This window comes from Marmota marmota, unplaced genomic scaffold, assembly GCF_001458135.2.
Source record: "Marmota marmota marmota unplaced genomic scaffold, marMar, whole genome shotgun sequence".
Classification (NCBI taxonomy): Eukaryota; Metazoa; Chordata; class Mammalia; order Rodentia; family Sciuridae; genus Marmota; species Marmota marmota.
Genome location: NW_026000174.1, coordinates 58,156,136 through 58,168,830, shown reverse-complemented (window position 1 = coordinate 58,168,830; position 12,695 = coordinate 58,156,136). Strand labels below are relative to the sequence as shown.

The 12,695-nt window shown below is 35.1% G+C and overlaps 2 protein-coding genes across 2 annotated transcripts; both read right to left on the bottom strand.

The window, feature by feature from the left end:
• Window positions 1–2,636: 2,636 nt before the first annotated feature.
• Window positions 2,637–3,701, bottom strand: LOC107159143 (olfactory receptor 5D18-like). The gene is made up of 2 exons (XM_015505682.1): window positions 2,791–3,701; window positions 2,637–2,688 (listed from the first exon to the last, which is right to left on the bottom strand). Exons 1-2 carry the CDS (start codon window positions 3,699–3,701, stop codon window positions 2,637–2,639), a joined length of 963 nt encoding a protein of 320 aa, XP_015361168.1.
• Window positions 3,702–10,823: 7,122 nt separating this feature from the next.
• On the bottom strand, window positions 10,824–11,783 carry LOC107159132 (olfactory receptor 5D18-like). Its single transcript, XM_015505674.1, has one exon. The coding sequence runs from the start codon at window positions 11,781–11,783 to the stop codon at window positions 10,824–10,826; it is 960 nt and encodes a 319-aa protein (XP_015361160.1).
• Between the last annotated feature and the right edge of the window lie 912 nt (window positions 11,784–12,695).

The following is a 12,695-nucleotide window of genomic DNA, read 5'->3' as shown; positions in this document are numbered from 1 at the left end:
ACTATACTATATATTCTGAATATGCCTTCAGCTAGGGAGTTCAGAAAACTGGCATATTTTAAGTATATGGCTTTCAATATAGACCTAGCTATATTCTTCAGAACAGTCCTATAGATTATAGCACTGGTATTTTTCATTCATCTATTATACCTGCTATATTTACACTTGTGGGTTGTAGGTCAGGGTTAAAAAAATAGTGGTGTCAAACACTTACAATAAAAATAATACCCAGATTCTTGACTAACTATGAAGTCTTGAGAAATGCACAGAGGCACTGACATTTAAAAATGGTAACTACTAAGGTTTTGTTTGTTTGTTTGTTTCAACAAAGGATTGAACATTCTGGTGCAGTTACACTGGAGAAGTTGGGGAAATAGGTTGGGAAAAATGAAGCAGCATTTTATGTTCATCTTTACAAGTATCAACTGTTTTAAATTGGGGATAGCTTGCAGAATAAATATTTTTGCTTGGAAGAACTTTGGGTGGCTGACCCATATCAGTGTATTTGGTCTAGTATATTAGTTGAAGTTACAGCAGAGATTAATCACTAAAAATACTTTAAAATCAAAGCAAATGATCACTTTAAAACAGAACACTGAGAACCAAAATCATTTCATTTTCCCACTCTATTCTACTTTCATTTCACTATGGCATGTAAAAAAAAATAAAAGCAAAGAATAAAAGACTCTCAAAGCAATGTGTGCACTATACCAATTGTGCAATAAGTTCTATATTTTAAAAAGTATTAATTCTTTATCACATTAAGTGACAAAAGGTACATATGCGTTCCAAAACAACATGCAGATTTTGGTTTCGGAATCTGTGTCTCTGATATTGATTGTTTTATCATCTGATTTGTAGTATCATTAGATTTTTAAAGAATTATTTTCATGAGCTCTAGACATGCTTTTTTGATCTAGAAACTAAACCGTTGTTGTATCAACCAAGAAGAGATATTTGCAATATAGAAATAGATAAGAATTGTATATCTTTATTGTGATGATGTGTAACCTTGAATTAAAATACAGAAGTATCCCAATAACATTCTGCAAAATTACAAATAATGTTTGTTCAAAAAAGATGTCAAATATTCTTTCATGAAATAATGAATGAAAAAATGGATATGGTTTTATAATTTTTTCACTTTTTCTAATACAGCTCAAAGAGGATCGAGAATCTAGGTATTAGACCAAAAATCTTGCATATACTAGAAGAAAACATAGGCCCAACACTTCAATATATTGGAACAGGACCTGACTTCCTTAATAAGAGACCCAAATATCAAAAATTAAAATCAATAAACAATAAATGGAATGGCATCAAACTAAAAAGCTTCTTCACATCAAAGAAAACACTCAATAATGTAAAGAGAGAATGTACTGAATGGGAGAAAATCTTTGCCACTTGCCCCCAAGATAGAGCATTAATTTCCAGGATGAATATCAAAGAACCCCAAAAACTTAACACCAAAAGAAAACCAAATAGCCCAATCAATAAATGGGCAAAGGAACATAAAAGGCAAGTCATAGAAGAAGAAATACAAATGGTCAATATGAAAAACTCTTCTCTAGGAAGTAGAGAAATGTAAATTTTTTTTTTAATTTTTTATTGTTGGCTGTTCAAAACATTACATAGTTCTTGATATATCATATTTCACACTTTGATTCAAGTGGGTTATGAGCTCCCATTTTTACCCCATATACAGATTGCAGAATCACATCAGTTACACNTACATGAAAAAATGCTCACCATCTCTAGCAGTCAGAGAAATGCAAATCAAAACCACCCTAAGATACCATCTCACTCCAGTTAGATTGGCAGCCATTATGAAGTCAAACAACAACAAGTGCTGGCGAGGATGTGGGGAAAAGGGTACACTTGTACATTGCTGGTGGGACTGCAAATTGGTGCAGCCAATTTGGAAAGCAGTATGGAGATTTCTTGAGAAATGTAAATTAAAACTACACAGAGGTTTCATCTCATTGACACTGGAATGGCATTATCAAGAGTACAAGTAGCAATAAATTTTGGGTGATAATGTGGGGATAAATCTACATTGATACGTTGATGGGATGAGTGCAAATTGGTCCAATCACTCTGGAAAGCAGTATAGAGATGACTCAAAAAACCAGGAGTGGAACCACCACTTGACCCAGATATCCCACTCCTGGGTAAGTACCCATAGGTACTCACTGGAACTCAGACAACAAGGGATACATAAAAGTAGTAGCTCTTATTTTTAATACCTACTTGCTGAAGTATGTCAATAGTTGTCATAATATAACCAAGGGTTCTCATTGTACTTACTCTATTAAGGTGAAACAAAAAGTGATGCTTTGTAGAACTGCTGGGTCAACACAGTGAGTTCTAAAGACTCACATATGAATCTGCTGCAGTCACTTTTCATTTTTGTTTCTGGCACCTCTAGTAAGCACAAGGAAAAGCTAGGCTGTAGCACAAGGAGTGAGTTCTAGATATGGACTTCTAACTCCTTAATCTGACTTCTGTAGTGTTCACTGGGGACGTATAGAGAATACTACCTTCTGAAATTCTTCACAAGAAATATACAAAAGCAGCATTTTTTAAATCAAACTGAAAATCATAAAGTACTCTGAACATTTAAGATCATTTCATATTCAATATTTCATGAATGTAAACATATTAAAATATTCAGTTGAAACAAGTTTCATATAAATATTTTTTTTAAGAATTGTGCATGGTTCAGTTATACAAAAACATATTTATCTGAATTTTACATAGAGAGAATGCAGTTTGGTATAGAAGAGCCCCCTGACTGTCTCTTTCACATCTTTGTTCCTGAGGCTGTAGATGAGGGGATTCAGCATGGGGATCATGACTGAGTAAAGTGCAGTCTCCACTTTGACCAAGAGCCAGGAGCTTTTGTCATGGGGCACACAGTAGAGAAGGAGGATGACCCCATGGAAGATGCTGATGGCAGTCAGGTGAGAGGCACAGGTGGAGAAGGCTTTGTGGAGGCCACCCTTAGAAGGCATCCTGCTGACAGTAGCAATGATGAAGACATAGGAGGCAAGGATGATCAGGAGGCTACACACTTCATTGAATATAGAAATGATGAAACATGCCATCTGACTGAAAGTACTGTCATAGCAGGACAAAGAAAGGATGGCAGAGTACTCACAGACAAAATGATTCATGATATTAGACCCACAGTAGGACAGTCTTACCAGAGAATATGTGATTATTAAGGAGCAGAGGCCACCCCACATGTAAGTTCCAGCCACCAGGAGGGCACAGAGCTTGTAAGACATGGCAACTGTGTAGAGAAGTGGGTTACACACAGCCACAAACCGGTCATAGGCCATCACTGCCAACCTGAACATTTCTGTAATCACACATGCACAGCCAAAGAAAAACTGTGTCATGCATCCATTGAAGGAGATACTTCTATCTTCCACAACCAAGATCTCTAACAGCTTGGGTGTAATCATACTGGAGTAGCAAATATCCAGAAATGAAAGGTGGCTGAGGAAAAAATACATGGGTGTATGAAGCTTGGGATTGATCCTTCTCACTATGATTATGCCCACGTTCCCCACCACAGTGACTGTGTAGATGGTGAGGAACAGCAGGAAGATAGGTGCCTGGAGCTGTGGTAATTCTGAGAACCCCACCAGGATGAATTTAGTTACGGTGCTCTGGTTTCTGGCTTCATGTACCATGATTCTTCTTTAAAGAAAAAACATGAGGAAATAAATAAAATTGGAACATCAGAACATGACATGATGTAATGGCAGAGACTTAGGTGATGTTCAGTGTGGCCCAGTGAGGAAGAGAGCTGTCAGTTTTTCTGTGCTGAGTCCTCTGCTTACCTTTGCATTCTTACTTGACCCATTACCTGTTCCTTGATAAAGAGGAAGTTACTGTTTTCTTCAGGACTGTACTTTTTTTTTTATCTGAATAAAAAAGTTGTAGTGATCATCATTATTTTATGTATATAAATGTGTATAAATGTATCTGATGCATGGAAGGCTTCATGTGAAACTATTTTATGACATGCACGGAGACATGTAGAAATGTCGGAAAATCATTGAGCTAATTATATATTTTATATGACACATCAAGAGAATCCTTGGGAATAGGAAATAGTTCTAAATGCAAATACAAAGAAATGAATAAAAATTTGAGGAACAGAATATACTTCCTCAAACTTTTACAGTTCTTTATCAATATAATTAATTTTTCCATGTTCAAGACATATTCTAGTATCTTTTTTCTTTTTTCTTTCCTTCCTTTTTTCTATTTCTTTTCATGTTTTTTTTTTTATTTGTTTGATTGGTTGTTTGGTTACAGAGTCCTATTATGTAATACCACTGAACTGCATCTCCGGTTGTTTTTTGGGACAGGGTCTCACTAATTTCCTTAGATTTTTGGGATAGCTACTCAGGCTGTCCTAGAAGTACAATTATTCTTCCTCAGGTTCCCAAGTATCTGGGATTGCAGGTGTGCCTTGACCTACCAAACCTTATTTTCAGTTAATCATGAAGCATCTACTGAAGAGGACTTTTAAGTATATCATCAACCCTTGCACTGATAAATACATTCTTGCAGTTATATAAAAAACTGCATGGTCATTTAGAAGGTTGACAATGCTAAATATTTACAGCGATGTGCTGAGTGTGTATTTTGCAAATTTTTGTAACAGTTTCACATGGATTACCTTCCATCTGTGCATTTTGTAGCACATATTTTATTAAACACAAAGAAACAACCCATTATCAGCACTTAAACAGACTACTAAACATAGTAATTTTTCATTCAAAATATCTATCACCCTTGCTTCATGAGGTCATTTTAGGAGTGCTGACCAAAGAGAACTAAAAGCATATGTAAGACTGAATAATAAAAACATCTTATTTTTGTAATCCACACAATGTCCCAGTGAATAGAGAGATAAAAAAAAAAAATTAAAAAAAAAAATAAAACAACTCTGATGTTAACACATCTGAGAACTGGGACAAATTTTTTGCTAATGTATTTCAAGTGACAGGCTGTGTGAAACCTACCACTATAGTCCCAGCACAGAGCACTGCTGTACCTTGCAAACTTGACATGGTGCAATGGCAGAGACTTAGGTGAGCTGGTGACCTTTGCAAACAGTCACACATAAGGTTACTGGTAAACCACAAACCCCATATTTATACCCTTAGAAATCTTGAACAACTCGACCTAGACATTTATGTTCTAACATTTTTTTGTTTTCAAATTCACATTCCTTTTTGAATTCCAGTGCCCATGGACTCCTTCCCCAGTGCTTAGATAATGCTCACTTTGCATTGCTCCCCAACCACTGCCTGGTGATTTTTGCCTTTGCTTATTCTTTCAGATGCTCAGGTTGGGGCTATTGTAAAATCAGGCACAGTTAATGAAAAATGAGGAAATATCAAGCTGTCTCTCATTCTTCACTCCTACTCTTGCCAGCAGGCATTTCAACAGAACATTGCTTGCTATCTAATAAAATCTATTCTCCAACTAACCCTTGATTACAATCAGTGATGTTTTGACTCCACTGTCTTTCAAAGTGCATAAATGGAAGCTATGAATTTTGATGACATTTCCTTAATACCTCAACAAGCAATTCTGTCCATCCATACAGGTATCTTAAAATTGCATAGTCTGAAAATGTTTATTTCTTCTAATCTATTGTATTGACTCCATTCCTCCACTTGTGTTTTAATCTTGTTTAATCACAATTTCCCTGTATATCTCTTCCAAAAAATGTATATGGTTATCCAAATCTGAGTTTTTCTCATGCTATACATTCTTTGCACTTATATTATCAGAAAATTTATGAAAGCATAAGAGATTTGCTATTTTATGTTTGCATTCAGGTGTGTTCTCTATTTTACTAAATTCAATAATTAATGAAAACAAAAACTTACCATTGACAGTTCACTTAAATCCTCTAGTGTGATATAGAATTCAGAACAAAGTTTTAAACTCAGTCAAATTATCCTTGGAGTCATGAAAACTGAATTTAGTGTATTGAATATGCACCATTCACTGAACTAAGGAGACATTCCTCTATCTCAGACTCCACAGTTTTTTTTTGTTTTTGTTTCTCTCCAAGCCATTTCTGGATTTCAACACACCTCTTGGAAGTGAAAAGATGCCCAGCATTGAAGCAACTCACCAAAGGACATATTCTCCTGAAATACATTTTTAATTGTGTACTTCCTTGCCATTATTGTACACACTTCATGCACATTCTCCCTCATGATTAAAATGTTCTTATACATTTCACATCCCTTTCAAGGCAGTGACTCTTCCAAAATAGAATTCAATAAAGGAGGGAGTTAACATTGTTCCAACTTTCAAAAGCATAGTGAAGCTGTGATAAAATACAGCTCGTGAACATGTATCCCATGATAATGCTCTTGGTTTTACATCTAGGTATTTAACACTAGGGACATAGACCCTGGAGAATCCTGGTTATTTTGAAGAAGTATAAACAACAGAATTAGAGAAATTCACTCATCTGTTGCTTGGAGAATAGTTTCTTCTAAATTGGCAATATATTGATAGACTTGTCTTAAAAATGCCTGACTTCTATATGGAGGTTACACTCTGAAAAATCACAAAAACGTCAAAGTAAGAACAGGACCATATTTATTTCAATCATGCCAATATAATTATATGTTATAAGCATTTTAGTCTTGTTTGATTTGTTTGCATAACATTCTGCCTAATCATAGATAATGTTTGTTCAAAATAAAAATGTCAAATAATCTTAGTCTTGAAATAATGAAAAGATGGATATGGTTTTATAATTTTTTCATGTACCAACCTAGGTACATGTACTTAGACAGAACTCTACACTGTGGTATATTTTCTAAATATGCCTTCAGCTAGGGAGTTCAGAAAACTTGCATATGTTAAGTATCTGGCTTTCACTATAGACCTAGCTATATTCTTCAGAACAGCCCTATAGATTATAGCACTGGTATTTTTCATTCATCTATCATACCTGCTACATTTACTCTTGTAGGGTGCAGGTCATTGTAAAAACAATAGTGGTATCAAACACTTACCACAAAAATAATACCCAGTTTCATGACTATGAAGTCTTGAGAAATGCACAGAGGCACTGGCATTTGAAAATAATAAATACCAAGTTATTTTTGTGGTTGTTGTTGGTTGGTTGGTTGGTTTTTACAGGGGATTGGAAATTCTGACACAGTTACACTGGAGGAATTGGGAAATAGGTAGGAAAAAATGAAGCAGCATTTTATGTTCATCTTTACAAGTATCAACTGTTTTCAATTGGGGATAGCTTGCAGTATAAATATTTTTGCTTGGAAGCACTTTAGCTGGTTTACCCACATCAGTGTATTAGCTTAAGTTACAGCAGAGATTAATCAGTAAAAATACTTTTAAGTCCAAGCAAATAAGCGCTTTAAAACAGAACACTGAGAACCAAAATCATTTCATTTTCCCTCTCTATTCTACTTTCATTTCACTATGGCATGTAAAAAAAATAAAAGAATAAAAGAATCCCAAAACCATGTGTGCACTATAGCAATTGTGCAATTATTTCTATGTTTTAAAAACTACTAATTCTTTATTATATTAAGTGACAAAAGGTACATATGCTTTCCAAACAACGTGAAGATTTTGGTTTAGGCATCTGTGTATCTGATATTGACTGTTTTATCATCTGATTGGTAGTCTCATTAGATTTGTAAAGAATTATTTTAATGAGCTGTGGACATGATTTTTGATCTAGGAACTAAACTCTGGCTGTATCAACCAAGAAGAGATATTTGCAATATAGAAACAGATAAGAATTTCATATCTTCATTGTGATGATGTTTATCCTTGAGTTAAAATACAGAAGTATCCCAATAACATTCTGCATAATCATAGATAAAATATGTTAAAAAATGATGTCAAATATTCTCAGTCATAAAATAATGAATGAAAAGATGGATACGGTTTTATAATTTTTTCACTTTTACTAACATAACAATTATAGTGAAAAGCAACAAGAAAATTTAAAAAGACCCAAACAAACAAACAATAACAACCCTGAATGACTGGTTAATGTATCAGAACATATCTTTAAAGAACATATGCTGTGATCCAAAATGTGAAAATTTCATATGTGTTTAGGGGACTCATGCTTATGAAAGCTCTAAGCAACATAAATATTTAGATAAATGATCAATGATATTATTAATTAGAAATTGAGTAGTGTTATTTTCAACACATTCAAACACAGTTGATTTTAAGGGTGAACTCATGTAATGATGAAAACATTAAGAACTATTTATTTTAAATTTTAATATCAACAAATATACATATTCTTTACCCAAGGAAATGAAAAGGGATCTACTTGATAAGGGGGATTCACATAAAAATTCCAGAAGGAACTTGTAATATTGTTTACAATTTACATACTCAATGCAATTCTCATCAAAATTTCAATTACATTATTCATGGGAGTGGAAGAAGCACTCACCAGAATACCCAAAGCAATTGTTAGCAAAAGTAAATGGATAAATAAATAATAAATAAAAAGCCAAAATGAAGCAGGAGGCATCACAATATCAGACTTATACTAAAAAGCTATAGGAATAGAACTAGTATTGGCTGCAAAACAGGGAAGAAGACCTATGGAATAGAATAGAAGACACAGAAATAAAAACACAAAAACACAGCTAACTCATCCTAGACAAAGGAGCCAATAACTTACACTAGGGAAAAGACAGCCTCCTCAACAAATTGAGCTCAGAAAACTGTAAATGCATATGGAGTAGAATGAAATTTTACCCCTCTTTCTCACCCTGCACAAAACTCAGCTCACAGTGCATTGAGAATCTAGGTATTAGAGCAGAAATCTTGCATATACTAGAAGAAAACATAGGCCCAACACTTCAATATATTGGAACAGGACCTGACTTCCTTAATAAGAGACCCAAATATCAAAAATTAAAATCAATAAACAATAAATGGAATGGCATCAAACTAAAAAGCTTCTTCACATCAAAGAAAACCCTATAGAATGTAAAGAGAAAGTGTACTGAATGGGAGAAAATCTTTGCCACTTGCCCTCAAGCTAGAGCATTAATTTCCAGGATAAATATCAAGAACCCAAAAAACTTAACACCAAAAGAAAACCAAATAACTCAATCAATAAATGAGCAAAGGAACTTAAAAGGCAAGTCATAGAAGAAGAAATACAAATGGTCAAAATATATGTATGAAAAAGTCTTCTCTAGGAATTAGTGAAATGCAATTTAAATCCACACAGAGATTTCATCTCATTGATGTCAGAATGGCATTATCAAGAATACAAGTAGCAATACATTTTTGATGAGGATGTGGGGATAACTCTATACTCATACATTGCTGGGGTGAGCACAAATTGGTGCAATCAGTCTGGAAAGCAGTATTTAGATACCTCAAAAAACTAGGAATGGAACCACCACTTGACCCAGATATCCCACTCCTGGATAAGTACCCATAGGATTTAAAATCATCATACTACAGTGAAGGAGCTCCATTAATGTTTATAGCAGTCATTTTACAGTAGCTAAGTATGGAGCCAACCTAGGTGTCCTTCAGGAGATGAATAAAGAAAATGTGGTATAGATGCACAATGGAGCCTTACTCAGTCATAAAGAAAAATTACCTATGACATTTGTGCTGACAAGTGGATAGATCTGGAGACTGTCAAGCTAAGTGAAGTAAGCAAGTCCCAAGAAACCACAGGTCACATGCTTTCTCTGATACTCAGAAGAAAGGTAACTCACAATAAAGTGCAGGGGCAGGGAATGAGGGGAAAATAGAGGTGCACTAGATTAGATAATGAGGAATGGAATGAAGGGAGGAAGGATAAGATACACATGAGATTGCATATTCCATATATTTAGGGTTCAGAGACCAGGAAACTCTGACTCTTAAATCAGACGTCCTGAAATACATTTCCCAACCAACTGTTTAATACTTTTCTTTCTTAGTGATTGTCATTCTATAAATTTTAGAAGAAAAGGAAAGATAAACATTGATTCCTTTGTTTAAGCAACTGAGTGGGTACATAAGGCAATTTACTGATAAAATATTTACAGAAGAGATGAGTTGATTATTAGAATGCCTGATCAAAGGCACAATTTCAAAACAATTGTGTCATATCCCTCAAAACAGGGTACAAGTATTGTTAGAGGTAAGTATAAATTTTTTATTGCACTCCGCATTATCTCAATACATTTCATTGAACTCTAATATATTACACTGGAACTCAGACAACAAGGGATGCATAAAAGTAGTAGCTCTTATTTTTAATACCTACTTGCTGAAGTCAGTCAATAGTTCTCATCATATAAATAAGGGTTCTCATTGTACTTACTCTATTAAGGTGAAACAAAAAGTGATGCTTTATAGAACTGCTGGGTCAACACAGTGAGATCTAAAGACTCGCATATGAATCTGCTGCAGTCACTGTTCATTTTTGTTTCTGGCACCTCTAGTAAGCACAAGGAAAAGCTAGGCTGTAGCACAAGGAGTGAGTTCTAGATATGGACTTCTAACTCCTTATTCTGACTTCTGTAGTGTTCACTGGGGAAGTTTAGAAGCATACTACCTTTTGAAATTTTTTAGAAGAAATACACAAAAGCAACATATTTTTAAAAAAAAAAACTGAAAATTATAAAGTACTCTGAATATTTATGATCATTTCATATTCAATATTTCATGAATGTAAACATGTTAAAAACATTCGGTTGAAACAAGTTTCATATAATTTTTTTAAGAATCATGCATGTTTAAGTTATACAAAAACATATTTATCTGAATTTTACGTAGAGAGAATGCAGTTTGGTGTAGATTAGCCTCCTGATTGTGTCTTTCACATCTTTGTTCCTGAGACTATAGATCAGGGGATTCAGCATGGGGATCATGACAGTGAAAAGAATAGTGTCTACTTTGACCAGGAGCCAGGAGTTTTGGGCATGGGGAACACAGTAGAGGAGAAGAATTATCCCATGGAAGATGCTGATGGCAGTCAGGTGAGAGGCACAGGTGGAGAAGGCTTTGCGGAGGCCACCCTTAGAAGGCATCCTGCTGACAGTGGCTATAATGAAGCCATAGGAGGCAAGGATGATCAGGAGGCTACACACTTCATTGAATGTAGAAATGACAAAACATGCCATCTGACTGAAAGAAGTGTCAGAGCAGGACAAAGAGAGGATGGCAGAGTACTCACAGGCAAAATTATTTATGGTGTTAAATCCACAATAGGACAGTCTTACCAGAGAATATGTGAGTATCAATGAGCAGAGGACACCCCACATGTAAGTTCCAGCCACCAGGAGGGCACAGAGCTTGCGAGACATGGCTACTGTGTAGAGAAGGGGTTTACACACAGCCACAAACCGGTCATAGGCCATCACTGCCAACATGAACATTTCTGCAATCACACATGCACAGCCAAAGAAAAACTGTGTCATGCATCCATTGAAGGACATAGTTCTGTCTTCCACAACCAAGATCTCTAACAGCTTGGGTGTAAATACACTGGAGTAGCAAATATCCAGAAATGAGAGGTGGCTGAGGAAAAAGTACATGGGTGTATGCAGCTTGGGATTGATCCTTCTCACTATAATTATGCCCACGTTCCCCACCACAGTGACTGTGTAGATGGTGAGGAACAGCAGGAAGATAGGTGTCTGGAGCTGTGGTAATTCTGAGAACCCCACCAGGATCAATCTGTCTATAGTGCTCTTGTTTCTGACTTCATGATCCATGATTCTTCTTTAAAGAAAAAATATGAGGAAGAAAATTAAATGGAGCAGCAGTAATTGACATATTAGAGAGGCAGAGACTTAGGTGATGTTCAGTGTGGCCCAGTGAGGACAAAAGCAGCCAGTTTACAGTGGTGAGTCTTCTGCTTCCTCTTGGGTTGTTACTCAATAACTTGTTGCCCATTGATCCAGAGCAATTAGCTGTGTTCATAGGACTGTAGTTTTCTTATCTGGAATGAAAAGTGGTAGTGATCATCATTATTTTTTAATGTAAATTGTCTATAAATGTATCAGATACATGGAAGACTTTACATTAAAATATTTTATGACAACCAAGGAGACCTGTTCAAATGTCAGACCATCATTGAAATGATCTTATTACTCATATGATAATGTCATGAGAGTCATTGGAAATAGTAAACACTTTCAATATGCAAATAAAAAAAGAATAAAAATGAGGGGGCAGAATATATCTTGTCATACATTCACTTTTCTTTATCAATATAAAGAACTTATACATATTCTATTCACATCCTATTTTCCTTTACCTACTTTTCTTTTTTACTGTGGAATGAATCCATGTGTGCTTTACCACTAAACTCCATCTACAGTTGTTTTGATTTTGGGGGACAGAGTCTCACTAAGTTATTGAGGGTCTGCCTAAGGTCTTGGGGCTAGCCTAGAACTCACAATTATTCATCCTCAGCCTCTCAAGTAGCTTGAATTACAGGTGTGCCCCACTGTCCCTTGCCCAACAAACCCTATTTTCAAATGATGATGAAACACCTACTGAAAAGGACTTTTAAGTGGTCCCATGAACAATTCTACTGAAAAGCATTTTCTTTCTGTTATATATCAAATGTATAGTAATTTATAAGGTTTACAATGCTGAATAATAAAAATGATTTCTGTATG